The sequence below is a fragment of the Pseudopodoces humilis genome, chromosome 3, assembly GCF_049639895.1.
Source record: "Pseudopodoces humilis isolate 2021_Gansu_Grassland_sample_001 chromosome 3, ASM4963989v1, whole genome shotgun sequence".
Taxonomy (NCBI): domain Eukaryota; kingdom Metazoa; phylum Chordata; class Aves; order Passeriformes; family Paridae; genus Pseudopodoces; species Pseudopodoces humilis.
In genome coordinates this window covers 80318554-80337281 of record NC_142202.1, presented here as the reverse complement: position 1 = coordinate 80337281, position 18728 = coordinate 80318554, and the positions used below count along the sequence as shown (strand labels likewise).

Here is an 18728-nt window from a genome sequence, read left to right as displayed (position 1 = left end):
GTGTATGTCCAGATAAGGTCTCAAATGCAGATGGGACAAAAGGCAAGACTGAGGAGCTGGAAAGTATTTCCAGGTTCCACAGCTCAGCCTCACCTTTGGGAGTAAGATGCAGCAAACACATTCCTCTAAGGATCCTGGAAGTTGAGCTCTTTTAGATATACACACTGAATGCAAACTGGAACTCCAAATATTTTAACAAACAAGGAAAATATGAGTAAACGTGTTATTTGACATGCAAGAAGAATTATTTTATGCATCACAGTCTAATAATAAATTTAACTACTTTCTGTATAGAAGAGAAGCAGCAAAACAGCTGACTTGGTGCAGGTCCATACCATGACATTTAAAATTAAAGCACTGAAAGCTTAGTCCTGTCATGGGTTTGGTGGGGGCAGAGGCAGGGGTTGCAAAGTATGATAGCTTCTTTAAGGCTGCTGACATTTCAAGTATGAAATCACAGAGACAGAGAAGATCATGTAGGCACAGCACTAGCCACTGTCAGTGTAGTTGGTAGTAGGCAAATATTTAACAATCTAAATCTTGAAAAAGAAATTTGAAAAATTAGTTATATTCAGATGAATTTTACTGCTCATATAAGTCATAAAAATGCAATATTGAAGGTAAATAGTTAAGGTGGTTGTAAACTCATAAAATACTATGCTCAAAATAAAAATTATCTGGAACCTAACAACTCTGTTGTCTTTTCATAAGCTACTGACCTTTATTTCTCTCAAGATGAAGTTCACAGTGGAATTCATCAATAAGTAGCACAGATATATCGCTTACCTTGTAGTCACAGCTTCCATGAATTCATCAAGAAGATCATCATAGTCTTGACCTCTAATTCTCTTGTGTCTAAGCCCAATATACAAAGGATCTTTCAGCAATGTCTGTTGAAAAAAAAATGTCTGAACTATTACGTGAGCAAGTTACAATACTACACTCTTAGTTAATAAGAAGGGGACAAAAATATAGTGTTTGAGGATTAACCCAAGCATATGAAGTACATATCAATTTATCCACCTCTACATTAAGACCAAAGAAACATAAAAAGATTAAAGAAATGCCCTTTTGTATCAAGGAAAAGGGATACCCTAGTCTCAAAGCAAGTGTATAGTTTCCAAGCAAAAAAGTAAAGTTTACTCTGGAATGTCAGGTTTCAAAAGTATCTTTTAAAGCTTTAGTTAGTAATTTTCTATTTTTTTTAGATCCTGAAAGTGCTCTGACATTTAAAAAAAAGCCATTTTCCTTAACTTTATCATGTTTCACTAATCTCTCCCAGAGTCCATCCTTTCAGCTATGTTTATGAGCTGATACTCAGAAAATGTCCTGCTTTCTAAAATTTAATATGCCAAAACATACCCAACCCTTTTCCCTTTCTTTCCAAATTTATTAGATTATCAATTTATATTCTAGAATTCTTCATTTCAGCTATCCAGGTTCCATCAGTTGGATATTATTTCTGAATTTGTCTATGCCTAAATTTTGTACTTCTTTCTTTAGCTTTATGATCCATACTTCCCATAAAAACACTGAGACTGTATCATTCCATGTCTTCACTACTAGAAGGTCTAATATTTCCAAATTAAACTTACAAATTACTAAATATTTACTTCCCCACAGCAATTCTCACACTTCCACTGGCTCTCCCAGGAACTCAGGTATAAAGATACTTTTTGTTATTATTTCTCACATGCCTCTGAAAACAAATAAGCTAATTTCCCCATTGTATATAGTATGCAATCCTCCCACACATGCCCAAACAGCTTGCAGAATAGGTCAGAAGCTTGACTAAACATTTTTAATCCAAATACAATTTGCAAACTCAAAAAGGTGGCAGAAATTTTTCTTCAACTATAAAAACATTGTAAAGAAAAATACAGACCAACTTGCCTTCCCAAGAGAGTCTTCAGAATACAAAATGAAGCAAAAAGTCTGGAAAGCTTTCTCTGCCTGACCCAGGCTGGGAAACAGAAATCTGATTTCTGAATTTTAGAGAAGTGCCTGAATTCCCATCCCAGCTTTTTTTTACACTGTAAAACTGAAAAAATTCCTCTGGTCACAAGCCCCTGTTAAAGAATTATTTGAATCAGTATGAAACTTAAAATCTTTGGTGATATTCTGCATCCCTGGGAGTATCCTGATGCAGACCTATTGATGGAGATGTTTGTCTTTCCCTCTCTTTTCTCTCCACTTCCACAAAGATGTAAAGAAATAAGATTAGAATGTTTTAAAAATCAAGCAGGTTTAAAAGCTGAATTTTCCTGCTAAATAGAAACTTGCTAAATTAATCACCAATTCAGAACAATTTGTAATACATTACTTACAGCCATTCCAAAGTTGTTAGTTCAGTTTTTTGAAGTGAAATACGAATAAAGCTCAAAATTAAAATTACTTTGTAAATGAAGGTGATGTCATTTTATTTATTCCCTTCACCAACACACTGTAGCATTCGTGTCTAAGTAGCATATTTTTTTCAGAAATAATTTTGCCTGTGTATTCACTTTATCCTAAATATTCCAGCAGAAAAATCAAAATAATAATTCTGTACTTATTCTAGATACTGCCAGAAAAACTGGCAAGAGTTTGATCAGGTATCTGTCAAAGTTATTGTCCCTTTTGTATCATCTTCTTGTTTTGATATAATCACTTCAAACTTTGAAGACGAAAACTATCTCCAAAATTATTTCTTCATTTCCATTTTGAGTTTGTCTAGTTACTAAAAATTACCTCGAGAAAACCTGAAGAATCAAGGATAAATTTATATGTCTGGGAGATGAATTCACAGGAAGTACAAATTAACTTTTTAACAACAGGAAATTTTCAAGCAATTTTGGAGAGCCCATATGAGTTGCCTCATGCTTCCCGCCAGATTGAGCACACAGTGTTGGAAAGAAGAACTTCCAAGCCTCAGGAGTTGCTGTCAGGAGCATCACAGTAGGACTCAGAAACAGCAATCTCATTTCTAAAATCCCACTGCTGCAATTTTCCAGTAGGCTTTTGCTGTTCCATGTCCTGTGCATGGATACCACATGTTCCACTGTCCAATTCAGAGTAAATAACTTAATCGCTTTCCAACTCCCCTAATTTTTCTTCTTAAATTGATTTTCTCTTTTCAAAGACCTTCTACAAGCTTTTTATTAAGCAATGTCTGTTTTCACATTTTATAAAACAATGCTCAAAATGAAAAAAACCACATCTTTGGTCCTTTTATTTTTTAAAATCTGAAGACATGTTTCTAAACTACTTTGCAGCCAGACTGGATCAATCTGATTCCTTCAAGAAGGCAATTTAGATGGGCAGTGATTTTGTGAAAGCTCAAGAGAAACAGGCATCACGTTACTCTGTTGAAAAAGTGCTAAACCAGCCAAGGGTCTGTCTTGAAACGCACATAGGCTCTCTCTTACACTCCTTTTGCTACTTCTGCATTTTTCCAGTCTGTGAGCATTTAAATCTATAGTCAACACAAAAACTCAGAACTCCAAAGCAGCTCCATTTATAGGACCCCTGCTTGAGTTTGTTCACCGAACTTTGATGCTGAAATTTAATGCTAAATATTTAAAACTATTATTATAGTGTTTCTAGAGTATGCATAAACCTCTATCCTGGGAAGTCTCACAAGCACAGACAATTAATTCAGCAACACATCTCTGATGAAAAGCTTGCCCAGCTATATACTCAGAGTTCGGAATTCCTTTACAGCTCAGTGCATTCTGCTTAACAAATGTTACAGTTTGACATGAAATAGCCCCAAAAAGTTCCTTTATGGTCCTGTTTGGAACAAGTATGAAGAAACCCGTGGCGGACACAAAAGAATGAAACATTCAGCAAGTGAAAAGAACAGTGGTCACGTCTGCGCCCTGAGTGGCAAACCTTTGTGGAGCCGATCCCTTTCCAAAGGCCACTGAAGAATGAATAAGCTGCTTAAGCACATTATCCCCTTATTCAGGTCAACACCATGCAAACCAGGACTGTGGTGCTTGTTTTTTTTTTAGAGAGTTCACACATCTTGAGAGATTAACATTTGCTACCAACTATTTCATGGCTTTCAAAACAGATTACCAAAAAACAAGTTCCTTCATACAATCCTGTATGTCAAACTGACACGATGATAAGGTACTTTTCCTCAATGACTTGGGTTTCTTTTGTTACCCAGCTTGTTGTCAAAGCTTAAACTTTGTTTTGTTCTTTTGGAAATTAAATCTCCCTCAAAACATAACTCTCCTTATTCCATGTTAGTGGGTTTGTTATGCATATCACATGATACTGAAAAAGTTGATGCCAGATTATTTTTAGACATGTCATTTTAAGACTAAAAAAAAAAAAAAGTTCTGAAGCATTTAGGTTTACCAATGTGGTACATTTAAGCTTTAAAAGAAATAGTGTTTTCTAAGAATAAAGGGCTTATTTGAAGTTCTGGTAGTGAAAATCTCATGTAGATCAATTTAGAATTAGCTGTGCAAAATAACTAATTCTTTGAAGCACCACCTGAGCACATTAAAACTATAATGACCTTTGGGGGTTTTAAGAAAAAGGCAAACCGTTTATGCCATCTTACTTAAAGAGATCAGCAAACCATCAAAGTTCAAACAAGGCTGAGCTGTGCACCTGGCTCTAATTTAGCTACAAAAGCCAGACCAGTGAAAAACAGAAAACTGCACACTTAAATATTTAATCAGTTGAGCACAAACACACTGAAATGTCATTTATTCCCAAACTTGGCACTGAGATGTTTCTTTGCAACAAATACATACTTTAGTGAACAGCTTCATGGAAAATTGTAGGGGAACATCTGCAAGACCCCAAGCCTTTCCACTGACAGAGATGGAGCAGAGAGAGTTCAGAACCAATCAGTGACACCTAGACAGTGTTTGGTGTACAGTAATGCTTCAGAGTAGCAACTAACCCTGCACCACTAAAGTGCCAAAACCCTCCAGCAGTTCTACAATGGGAAATGATTTGCACTAGAGCCACAGTTATAGAGGTAAAAGAGAACTGTATTTGTATGAGACATCTGAAGCTTTGGGACAAAGACATGCCACATGCCAGAAATTAAACACATTTCAGAGCATGATTCGTCTAACAGGACACACAATTACCAAGAACACCAGGGGGAGACCGCTGCTTTTTCAAGTCTTAGTATTTTCTAACATTAATACACTCTAAATTATTTTTGTAATTTTCTTGTCTCAGTTCTAACAGGTTGGGGAGGGGCTAGTGAGCACAGGAGGGTTTCTGTTCTCAAGGAAAGTTGCATATTCTAAACTTTTATTTTTGCTCCACAAGACTGAAATTTCACTTCATGTGAAACATCTTCCAATAAAAACAGTTAGCCGGTTAGAAACATGCAAATATTTTTGACTTCAGCTTCGATCAACACTCATTACCCAGTAATCAATCTGCATTCATTTAAACTTTCAGTTTTGTAAGCACTAACATGCTGAATCACAATTTTCTGTCCTTCAAGAACTGCTTACAGCTGCAAAGTGTTTTTCATGGCATTAGAAAGTATGTACAAGATTTCAATTTCTATTAGACTAGAAAGCCTTTCTTTTCTTTGAGTAAGCTTGTTTCAAAAGTCTGAAATGCAGTATGATGCCTTTAAAATGTGTAACAAATTCTGCATTTCCAAATGATAATGAATTTTGGATAAGTTGAATGCTACTAATTGAGTCTGAGGGTGTAGAATACTTTGCAAAAATAAGTTGCATAATCAAAGAACTAAAGATTTCTTCTGAAGTTTTGTTTTCTTTGAATTACACCAGCCATATGACATACTCACTAAGAAGAGATCACAGCCCCTCCTATCTAAACACCAGTCCTTTGTCAACACATTTGCAAATGTTAGCAAGGGGCCTCTTGCACAACAAAAAAAGGAGCCTTATTTTCTGTTTCTCCTTAAAAGAAGGAGATCTCATCTTTGGGAGTCTCAGCTAACACTTCATTTAGACATCTCCAAGACAGCTACTGGCATACAGCGCACTAGCTCTCCTTGTGCCTCAGTTTCCTCCACGGGCTCCTCCATAGGACACGATGTCACGAAAGATCCCAAAATAGGAGGCCAAAAATGGATATCACAACAGGTCATTCTAGCTATAAAAAAAGGAGGAAAACCCCACACACTGGACATTAGTTCCAACAGTTGAGGCCAGCTGTGTTCACCTTGCCAAAATCAATTTGCTGTCAGTTCTTTAGAGACAAAAATACAGCCGAATTACTATATTTTAATAGTAACTAGTAATAGTAGTAGTAATTTATAGTAATATATATATATTACTATAATTACTATTTTCCCACTGTAACCCTAAACACATCACTGAAAATTGTTCCTAGAATTTTGTTCAGACAAAATTCTAGACCTTCAATTGTCAAGAGTTTAAAAGATAATATATTCTTAATGCTCCTTTGTCATCAATCTTGAATGCAGATCTTGAAGGGAACAACTTCTGTGGAATAAAATTATTAGCAAAGAGTATTATGAATTTTTGAGACAGTTCAAAATATATAAATTTATTAAAACTCTGGTGAAGCAATATCCTAATGTAACAGAAAAGTAGTTATGGTGTTTAAAAATTCTGCTTAAAAGAATTTAAGGTTGTGGTAAAAAATATAGAGAATATATTCTCTTTCATATATGTATAATGGTACTATAGATTTGCACACCCAGATCAGACTTTTTAAATTATTTCTCCTTAAAGACAGGCTTCATTTATTCAACCCAACTTGATCTTTAATTTCATAAGGTTATTAAAGTATCAATGTGACCTTTACATCCTGTGCTTGCTTCTGCTCAGGGAGATTACTCGTTTCTTAACCTGAAGAGGAATTACCAGCTGTAGCTTTGAATGCTCACTGATCCGTCCTGCTCATATTCTAGTGATTTCCCACACATACAGACAGCCTTGCCCAGCTGAAAAACTGTCAGCTCCAGCAAACTTTAACAACAAAATAAAAATCCCTCTAATGGCTGGAAAGAATGCTTCATGCAGGAATCTTGTAACACGCTATGAAATTACCACAGCCCATCCCCAAGCAGGAGTGCACAAAGCCAGGCTGTGCCAAGGACATTCTGTGGGATGTTTCCGGCGCATGTACGTGGCACTGAATAAAGGCCCCAGTGTGCGGGTGCTGTGGGGCAGACAGTGGCTGTGTGCCCAGGGGCACGAGCCTCCAGCCCCCTCGCACGGCACCATCTGCCCGCATCCCTCCAGCCGGTGCCACAGCTACCGCAAGGGCTCTTCCAGCAAGTCAAACACACTCCTGTGAGTGAGCACAAAAAGCTAAAGAGCACCCAGCCCCCTGAGGGTAACATTTACAAACATACCTGAGACACACAAACGTGTGGTTATGTCAGCCCTCATTTGCACCAAGTGCAAAATCCTAAAACAGCAGCAAGGGGCAAGACGCACTTGATTTTTCAGATTTTTCAAGAGGCTGCTGTCTCTTCCAAGTCAGATGATGAGTTTGTGTTTGGGACATGACTCACTTGTGTCCACGAGTCTGTCTGTGGAACCAAGTGATGGATGAAGAGCTCCATGACTGCTGACGGTGCAGGGGCAGAGAGCAGTGTTGCCTTCTAGTGTGAGTCTCTAGATACACCTGAGGCACTCTCATAGCTAAACTCCAAAATCCTGGGAATTATAAAATATTTTATAGAAATTATACTTCTATAGAAAGTTTATCTTACGATTTTTAGGTGTAATTCAAGATTTCAGAGCATTTGAAACACACAATACCAGTTACAGTCAGGGGTCCATTAATGATGCATATGTCCAAGTTCCTTTCAAAACAATCTGGAATTCACAATGACACCTAAACCTCTTTACTTGGTGAGCTCTGAAAACTACAAGTAATACACACTACAGCTAGGCTAACCATATATTGCAATACTTGATATTGAATACTAAAAATTAAAAAATTTTAAAGCAATGATACATCTGACATCAGATGAATTATTTTTTCAGAGCAATTTGGCTTTTGTTGCACCTGCTCACCTTTCCAGTACACAGTATAAGAGATTCACACAACAATAACAAAGCTTTTTCAGTAAGTTACCACTGATATTAAAAAAAAATCTTGCAGTAAACTTACTTGGGCAATCTGGCAAAACTTCTATGTACCTTTATCTTTATGGCAGTTTCCAATCAGGAAAAGACCTGGGAACTGCTGAGTAGTTCAACATACGTCAAGTACAATTTTGCTAGCCAACAGATAATGCAAAAAAGTAATGGTATTATTCCCCTGAAACTGAAATGCCATTGGAACTGTTTTTCAGGTCAAATAGCTTACATTGATGATTTTCAAACAATTTAACTTCTAAAAACTATTAGAAGCACATTTCAGAGAATGGCCATCGTGAGTCATGCGCTGTTCATAAGGAGAAAAGAAGGCATTTTCCTGAGGATTGGATTAGATGTTGTTTATAAAAGTACTGTAATGGAAAAAAAGATAAAACTGTCTTCAAAGCTAGCAAGTTAGCTTGATGGTTTTTCATACTAGAAAATGAAAAACTAAAAAGTTTTTCAATTCTAAACATACAATTGTGCCAACATCATCTGTTACAAGAAGTTATCTTCAAAACTGAGATAATAGATTCCTCGTTAGACTCATCTTTAAAGCACCAGAGTTCTCCAGTACCATGTTTGTGTATCACCACCACAGGGACTCATCAGGTCCTTCTTTTAAATCTTCATTTGCTTACACACCAAGTAGCAGCTGTCACAAGCAGCTCCTAACTAAGGCACGTGATTACCAGGATGAAGGGGAAAGAATTTTTCATCTTGGAAAAATATTGAGGAAAAGTATAGAAAGATCCATTTTCTATGTTACTTGTGTCAATCTGAAAATAATGGAATGCTTTGTATGAACAGGGCACTGTCACCATGGATGGAATACACAGGCTTCTTTAAAGAACAGGTTCTCAAGCACTAGAACAAAAGCTGCCCAGGGAAATGGTCAAATTCCCATCCCTGGAGGTATTAAAAGTACATGTGGTACTCCAGGACAAGGTTTAGTGGTGGACTTGGCAGTGCTGGGACCCAATGATCTTATAGGTCTTTTCAAACCTAAATGATTCTATGATTCAACCTGCTACAAGAATCCTATCTAGCAGAGTTAGTAAGGAGAAACAGGGAGAGTAATTCATTGTGTATTTTAAGAAAACGAAACAAAACAGCAATATAAATACTCTGCATTATGTTTAACAATCTGAGAGAACTCTCCTGATGTTAACATCTGTCTGCAGGGATAGGGACAATGCCAATTCCACAAATGCCTGTAATTTGAGTTGGAACTTGGAAGACGCTCAGAACCATGGTTTTGGAGGAACATTTCAGCAGACAGAATTTTAGCATGCATAACTTTTTTACACAGTAAAACTGAAAACAAATGGTTGTCTGTATGCCAGTGGCATTTCTTGAAAAACTTCATCATTTGCCTACTAGAAAACAATAGTCCTGAAGAATCCAACATCGTTTAGAACTTCAGCACATTGTGCTGCATGTAATCACTAATATTTTAACATATAAACAACAGTCAGGAAGAAATCTGAGAAATCTCACGTATTTTATTCATATAATTTTCAGAAGAAATCTCACATGAATGCTCCTAAACCTCCTGATATCTACTTTCTATTAAAGCTTTTACTGAATCACAGGAAAGGCTCAGATGAACCATTAAGCTCCCTACACAACTGACCTTCCACAAGCACCACAGAGTTAATGAGTCCAACTTCTTCTTCATGAACCCCAGCTGACACATGACTAAAATCTCAGTTACATGTCCTGTCAAGAAACATGTTACAATACCCTACACTTTGAAACATAGCTGATGGGTAATAGGAACTGGAAGCTATAGAAAACAGAAATAGATTACTGCAACCAAACTTTCAAGAGTTTCTTGCTCTTAAAAAACATGAGGGATGATGCATTAAAACCTACTTGAAGGTCCAGCCATAAGTGCTTATAATAACTCACAGAAGGTGGCCAAACAATAATCTTTAAGAAGAGTCCAAACAGTACTCATGGCAGCCTATACAGTACCCTAAATAACAAGTCTAGCCTCAGTGAAACGCTTTAGGGAAGTTGGATACACTTACCTTTTTTCCTGTAAAGTTAGTAGAAGTGCAGCTATCTCGACATATTACATTTTTTAGCTTAATTAAGAAAGGGACAAGATACAGCTTCTTGGGGTGGTTCAAACACTTTTATTACGTCTAACTTTTCTATACCATTTTTGCAAAGCAACAAACACACATCATTCCCTTTATGTTAATGCACTTACATTTACAAATATTGCTTAGGATAGGGAGCTGGAATGTCTAATTATAAGGACTCACTGAGCTTTCAAAATCAGATTAAAAAAAAAAAAAAAAAAAAAACCCTAAACAAACCCAAAACCAAAAAGCAAACCACCAACAAAGTGCAAATCAGCAAAAATCAGCAAAGAGCAAAGATTTATTATTTTGAAGATTACACCAGTAAAGTCTTGTTATTAATTAGCAGTATTCAGAAGAATGCCAACTTAATAATTTTCTTTCATCTGAAAAAACTACAAAGATAACATAAGCCTTAAAAAAACTTTCAAAGACCTTTTCCATTCATATTTAATATTATACTAATAAAGAGGATTTTGCTAATATTGTATCTGCTTGCACATTATGACAGCAGTGTCTCAAGTCCATCAGATAAGTAATTGAACAGAATTTTAACATATCAACAGACACCATTTACAGAACTAAAAATCTTATTCTAGGTTACCAGTATATCTCATTTCTACACCAACAGTTCTGATACTTTGGGGTTTTTTCCATTCACATGTAATTATAAATCTCCACCACTTGTGATCTCTCCTCAGTTTTATTTAAACTTACGTCTATTTATTTCACTTACTTCCATAAGCTATTTCCACATAGTCCTTCCTTTGACCCTGACATCCCTGTCTCCTCTGCTGACATTCAGACGTTTTCTTGACTAGAGCCAAATGCGCTGGACCCCTTCCTACACCAACAAGTCATACCAACAGAGTCCCCTGGACTGAAAAAAGTATGTTTATATTATTTTGGTGTTGGCATCTCAACTATATATCTGTCCTGTCACTAGTAAAAAAAAAAAAAAAGTCATTCTGTGCACAAAATAACTTTCTAGTGTAAGGCCAACATTTATAAGAACACCTTTAAAATTCTAGTGTCACAAGCTTCGTCCCAGATGCTCAGCTATCTTATGTGGACTATAAATAATACATATTTTCCCATCTTTTGTGTTAATAGCTGTATTTCTGCCCATTCCTTCTCTTGTCTTCCCCATTGCCTGTGAAATTGCTGAGGAGGTTGACAGAAGTTACTGTGAAAGCCAACAAAAACAAACACTATCTGTTGCTGTCTTCTGAGCATAAAGAATTGGAAATGTCCAATGTATCTTCAAAGTCTGCCATCAATTTAGTTTATGGATATTCATGCATGCTATCCAAAATAAGCATTTCCAGATATTAATTTCTGCCCTCTTTCATAGACCCCCTTGCTCTGAAAAGTGAAGTAAGAAGAAATTAAATGTACTGACAGAATTGCCTGTAACATTGGTACACAGCTCATTCTGTCTAGTGTCAGCTGAAACTGAGACTTAAATCCTGTGTCACCATCTATATTCTTTCTTCTAAAACCCTTCCCTCTTCAACTTCTCAGGTCTTAAAAATCACTACCAACACGTTGTTTGGTAAACGTGAAAATCTGAGGCACCACCTAGTTTTATCACATTTTCCATGATCTAACAAAATAAAACATTTCACAGGAGAAATAACCATAAATAGCAAATTTCACAATAACAAATTAACAGTCTCAGAAAAAGAATATCATATATTCTTAGCTAAAATGACGAAGTTTAAAGGATGACAATGGATCAAAAATAGCAGACAATTCCTGAGGTCTTCTCACACACTAAGCAGTGGAATGGCATTTCTCAAAGAGCAGTATAATGACACTTCTCAAAGATAACAAGAGTTCGTTTAATAAGAGGTTGACGTAAGTTCAAAAATAAGTTTCAGGCTCTGTAAAAGTCCCCTGAGTCACACAGTAACCAAATATCAGATACAGAGAGAGGCAAGTGAAGTACAAACTGAGTATGAATTCATGTTAGCTAACTTAAGAATCTATACTGGACATTTCTACATCTAAACTAGTCTAGGCTCTTTTTGTAGTCAACAAGTAAAAAAAAATATTAAAAACCATTTTAAAATACAATTCATCAGACCAGTTTGAGACAGTTCCTCTGCAAGACGCAGCACCTGCTCCCCTTGCAAAATTAGCCAAGGAGGGTGAGCTTAAGTTGACTGTCAAGTTCTGCATCTCTTTTTAAGTCTTTCTGAGCTTACCTGGTTTGGCCCCAGACTCTCAAGACTAATAATTCAAACACAAGATTATAACTGTCCATTCCACTGAATCTTAAGTATGGGAAAGAAAGAGGCACAAACATTTCTGCCTAAGTGGGCATACCAGAATGGGAAGGCTGGATGGTTACAAGAAGACTGCAAACACATCTTCAGTACTTTATGAAAGCATAAAATTTTAGGAAAGTCAATTAAGAATGATGGTGGATGTAAGTATGGCACTGAAATATGTAACAATATTTTATACAACACGCATCTTAGAAAGGTAATATGTTTTTGAAAGTCTCCTTTAATTTAATTCTACTAGAACAACTGGACGAATTTTTTAAAATGCAGTAACCTTTTACCGCACAGTAACAACAGTGAAAAAAAAAAATCTTGCCCCATTGTTTTTTTTATTTATTTAGAAAGGACGAAAAGTATTTTTGTTACTGACAGGAAATGAGGATCAAGGTATTTTTCACCCCTCTATTAGGAGAAAAGAAGATGAGCACTATTAACAGCCAGCAGTAATGTAAACATTAGTGGAATGCCTTTCTACTTCAATAATAAAGAACAGCGGCCATTAAAAGTGACTGTAACATTAAAGAAAATGCTGACAGTGTACATAGTCTGGAACAAGGAAAAATATTTAAAGAGAATAAATGTTTAAAATCCAGGCCCCATTTATATTTGAGTTTTATTGGTAGAAGTGCTGGTACTCACAATTGCTGATGTATGCCTAAAAAAATATGAGAAAAGCAGCTAAAGGAAAACAAGAGAGGACATGCAATATGTTCCCCTGGGAACACCATGGTAAAGAACAGCAAATGATCTACATTTGCAAATAAGTCAGAACTTTTTAACAGCTCTAAATACTGTGGGAAATGCTGTTCCCCTCTGGGCACAATTACTAATTAAAAGGGGTAGGCACTGTTTTGTGTTTCAGCTCTCTTAATATATCATTAGTAGAATGCATCCCCAAGGAGGCAGAAGACATTTGTACACAGTCTTCTCGAAGGTTTAATACAGACAAGGAAATACGTCCTAAGACAGAAGATACAGAGGAAACAGTAACTAAAAAATTGCAGCAGGCTAGGAACAAAATAGAAGACAAACTCAAAGGTGATGTCTTCAGAAGACTGAAACACACTGGAAATCTCAGTATCTTGGGTAAATCTAGAATTATTACTACACTTAGAAGTTCTCAACCCATCTGAGTTAAAACACTGAGTAAAAGTTATTAAATTTTCAAGTGGTGAATGTATTACCAGACATATTGTAGCTATTCAGTAAGAGCATTAAAGAGCAAGGAAAGGAAAACTCTCAAAAATCACTGAAGAACATCAGATTCTTGTGATCCACTCAAACATGTCACCCACCAGTCCCAGCACTAAGGGAAAACGAATGGTGGCTCTTGTAAGTGCCATACTTTCTCCAGAGCATCTATTAAGTCTTCAAGTGTAATATGGATGCCAGCACAATTCCATGCATTCCTGCTATTTAAATAAAGCAAGTTTATGAGAGATTGATGATGCCATTTTATTTATTTATTTATTTATAGTATTAGTATTTCTAGTATTATATAATACTACATATAATATAATAATTATATATATAATAGTATTTATTTTAGACATGGACCTTTTGATATACACTGGAAAGCTAAAACTAAACCACTCCATTTTAGAACATGCATCTATAAAATCAGATGTGTCTGTTCCCTCTATTAACACACTCAGTCCACCTCAAATAACTGAACAGACTTAAAAGGCAACTACTGATTCTGACAAAATAAAACAGTGTGGGGGTTTTTTCTCCTTCACAATGAATTTGCACCACAGCTTTTCTGGACTGCATATTCCAGCACAGACGCCTGTCATTCCTCCAGAGGAGTCGGAACTGCCAGCCCAGGCATGCTCATTGACCTATTTAGGGCAACTGTGAGAACCATCACATTCCTGTACTTCAATATTTTAGTAAGTTAAGAGAAAAAAATATTCCCAAGCAAGCATGCAGGAAAATACTTGAAATAGCAACCCACAAGTCCCTGAACTGTCGCAGATGAAGAAGTAGCTGCCCTGGCAGCTGCCCTGCATATTTCTCTTGTGCACTTTTCAGTGCTTAAATCATAGAATCACAGAATTACTTAGGCTGGAAAATACCTTTAAGATCAATGAGCCCAGCTGTTAACCCAGAACTGCCAAGTCCAGCACTAAACCATGTCTCTAAGCATCACAGCTACATAGCTTTTAAATACCTCCAGGGATGGGGACTCTACCACTTCCCTGGGCAGTCAGGTTCAATGTTTAACAACCCTTTCTGTGAAAAAATTGTTCCTAATATTCCATCTAAAACTCACCTGATGCAGCTTGAGGCCATTTTCTCTCATCCTATCTCTTATTACTTTGGAGAAAAGACCAACAGTTATATGCATAAAAAGCAATTCAGATACACATTTTTTTAAAAGCGAACTGGCCATCGTTATTCATCTGCACATTAAGGGGATATATATACGTGAGCAATCAGCTTTTAAGCTATGCCTGGACAGGGCAAGAGAACATTTGTGTGTCCAGCTTCCTTGCAGCTGTTGCAGCTGGAATGACTTCTGACCCCTGGGCAATCCACAGAGCACTGTGCTGGTGCTCAGAGCATCACAATATCTTCTACTAGAAACTGGCTGCACAAAAAATCCTTTCAATACGAGCTGTCCTGGCTCCTCCACATCGTGTGAAGGTACTGTTTGAAAGAGTTGAATGCTTTCTACCTAAACTGAAATTTATGGTAAATAGTTTAAATTAAAGCCAACACTCAGTCTTTCCAAATCTCCCACAACTGGCCATTGCCAGTATTAAATTTACACATGTGATCAGTTTAGAATTGGTCTGGCAGCCATGAACTTGTCAAAGCCTCTTTTCTAAGGTATCAAATAAACACAGTTCTCATTCCTCTGCTAAGCATCCAGTATTAGATTAAAATTTTTATGGTCTAAAGAAACCATTTTACCATTGGTTTGACTTCTATATAACAGAAGGCATCAGTCTTGCTAGATTTCATTACTCGGCTGTCTGGATAATAGTACTTTAACTAAACCATGTCTCTTTTGTGACCTGTGAACAATAAAATACTGCCTCCAAGTTACTGATAAAGATATTAAACATTGCAGAGCTGAAAAAAATCCCCTGAGATACCACAAACCCACAAGTATTTTATTATTCCTCACAGAAATACATATTTTAAATTGTATTTTCTCCAGTAACACAGGAGGCCTGCTTTGCTTTTGCATTAGTCTAGTTCCTTAAAAGAAACAGTAAGAATTCAAATGTCTTTCAAAGGTAAAAAATAAGTCAACCAAAAATCTGTAAATGCTCATTAGACCAGGATCATTTTCAATAAGAGCCTTACCTTTAACCCAATCTTCCTGATTTTTTCCATTCATCCCAGATACACCTAAGAAAAAACTAGTATTTCCTCCACACCCAGCTCAGCATGGTACAGAGAACGCTTTTACCACTTCTTTTTTTTGTTTTTTTAAAAAACTGACAAAGCATTATTTGGACATTCTGATTTAAGGATCTTGACAAACTTTTAAAGCTTTTTCAACTTATTCATTTGCTGTTAATAAAAAAGGAAATAGGACTTCTTGCCAAGATAGATAAAACTTACTTTTAAGAAGTATCTACCATATTCATAGGGACAATCACATATTTCCATATGTATTATCACTGAGGAAAAGCACCAGGAAAAACAGAAAACCTCATTCTTACTATCCATAATTATTTTCATGAAGTTACTTTTCTTTAGTGTATTTTTCTTTTTTACTGCCTATAGTTTTTGATCTTGGTTTCTACTACAAGGCTTTACTATTTGTTTCATTTTATTAAACTGCCAGTAATTCTTAACCAACAAGGCTTGTCTCAACATTGTTTATTTTGTGAGAGTTTATTCATAACCTTTAATTAGAAAACAATCATCACTCAAATCTTGATGTTTAAATGTTTTAATGCTTAAATCCCTTTGATCCAGCTTGATCTTTTCCATCATCCCTAAACTATCCCTCTTCCAGTGCTGAACATGTGTTTCAGGTAGATGTCCGCTAAACTGAAGCTGTGTGTATCTTGACAATTACTCATTTTTCTTCTACATTCTATTTCTTTAACTACTGCAAGGTGATTTAACATATACCTCTGCAATATTAGATGAACACTCAGGATCCAGAGATCACACCACATCAGGATTTCCAACAACAGTTTCATATCAGCACTCAGACTAATGCCTAAGTATGTTTTAAGTGTACTGAAATCCCACCTAAGATGCACCATCCTCACACCTAAAATATACATGGCTACTGGTGAAGCATAACTTTTAGTGAGATTGCCACTGTAGAAAATAACTAGCAGCATTTTAAATATTTTAAATGCTTTGAATAAAAATGTTCCTCAGTAATTACTCGCCTTGTCAATACCTTAAGAAACAGGCTTGTTATTTTTGGCAGCAGTCAACAACGCTTCTTTTGGACACTGACTACATGGAACCATTTACTGGCTTGGTCACATGGAACTTTCTATGAGGTCAATTCTTTTACCCATAAATAAGCAGTTTTCATTTCCCTTGCTTATTATCTAGGCAACTGTATAAAAATGCTCTACTTGCTCCTCTTTTCTTTCCTTGATTTTATGAGTAACAGGATAATACCCTAGCTAAAAATACCTCTGCTAAAACTAACAGTAACAAAGACTTTAATAACTATCTCAAACTGAGTGAGTTGCTCCTCAAAGTTAGTGTTATGAGTTCTGTACACAACAAAAAAATATGGAAGGAGGACTTGTGAAGTTGGGTTTTTTTGCAATCTGCTTTAGAGTAAGACTTAATCTTTCTGGAGAATTTGCAGGTTGTGCACCTCTGCATTATAGTTGCCAAAAGAACATTTTTAAGGCTTCCTTTGAAGCAGGGAGGCCCCCACAGAACAGGAGAAGGAACTAATCTAAATGGAATACAACTGCACATTTAAAACAAAATGTTCAGCATAATTATTATTTATATGCACACAAGTTGTGAGAATTATTTCTGTTATGTCTTACCATGGAAAATCCTGACTAGACTAAGAAAATACAGCCTAAAAATACACTTATTTGTTCAAGAAGTTTAGCTTTTAAGATAATGAATTGCAATGCAATTCCATGCCAGCTTGGCCTAATATAATCAGCTTAGCCAGCAAAATGTGGATGCTTTTTGGTCATTTCAGTTCTCTATAGTGACTCATCAGTGGGTTACATGAATAAGTGTTGAGGGAACAGGGATATGCTGCTGGGTGAGAGGAAAGGTGCTGACAGAAGAAATTAGGAGAGATTGTGCCCCAGGATACCTGACTTTGACTAAAGAAGCCTGGGAACTATATCCAAGCTCCAATTAATGAATACTATCAGGCCTATGTCATGTAATCAAGGTAAAGGGTACAGCAATCTTATCCCAAGAACAGAATTCAGAGGTCTCATTCCCTATGGTCCTAGTATAAGAAGCCACATCCCAAAATGAAAAAAACCCAAAAGGTATCCTCCTGATCAAAAGATATTTCAGAGCATCAACAAACTTTAGGTCACACAAATTTTATGCACATTGTTATACTTTGTGTATCACTCCTTCATACACACTGAACTCAATGCTTACTCACAAGAACAATGAAATGAAAGCTGGGCTATTAGCATGGATAAGCTCCTTTTGCTGTTGCGGTGTGTATGTATAGACATTTGATATCTTTCAAGCAAATAATATGCTACAAAAAATTTAAAATTACAATGAAACACAAGCATAAAAGCAAAATGAAAAGCATAATGAATTATCAGAAGTAGCCAATGCAATTAGCTGCCTAGAAGCATTCATTATTAGATTACAAAACTGTCCCAACTGCTCAAACCAAAAATAAAAATACTTTGTAGCTAATGAGACTTGTATGTGATTTGATATGGCTACTTGCTATAGCGCTGAGATACATCCCACAAGAAAGCCTGTCTGCTTTTAGGAGGAGGCTCTGGTGGGACAAAGAGAGAGGGGAGCAGACATTTCTTGTTCAGTAATACTTTCATCATGCATTGTCTAAACGACCCCACTGGGGCAAGGGTGAGGGTGTGTGTATAAAGCTGAAGATGCACACACCCAACCCAATAATCCAGAAGCCCCAGCTAAATTTACTGCTGCAGGAACGCTTTTTTATAGCTATAACACACATAAATCTCTGATACATTTATCACACTTGTATAATTTATAATACAACATCTTTACTTCTACAAAAATGTAAACACATTACAGGTGGATTTCTTTTTAATTTGACATCATTCAGAATCTTCAAGCATTCAAATATTCTTTCAGAAAAA

At 36.2% G+C, this 18728-nt stretch overlaps 1 protein-coding gene across 2 annotated transcripts in view; it reads right to left on the bottom strand.

The window, feature by feature from the left end:
* Nucleotides 1-18728, bottom strand: part of ME1 (malic enzyme 1) — a 153821-nt gene that overhangs the window by 66657 nt on the left and 68436 nt on the right. For both annotated transcript variants that reach the window (XM_005518170.3, XM_014263648.2), the window contains exon 6: nucleotides 787-890. In XM_005518170.3, the coding sequence (XP_005518227.2) occupies nucleotides 787-890 (104 nt within the window). The remainder of the gene's footprint in view (nucleotides 1-786; nucleotides 891-18728) is intronic.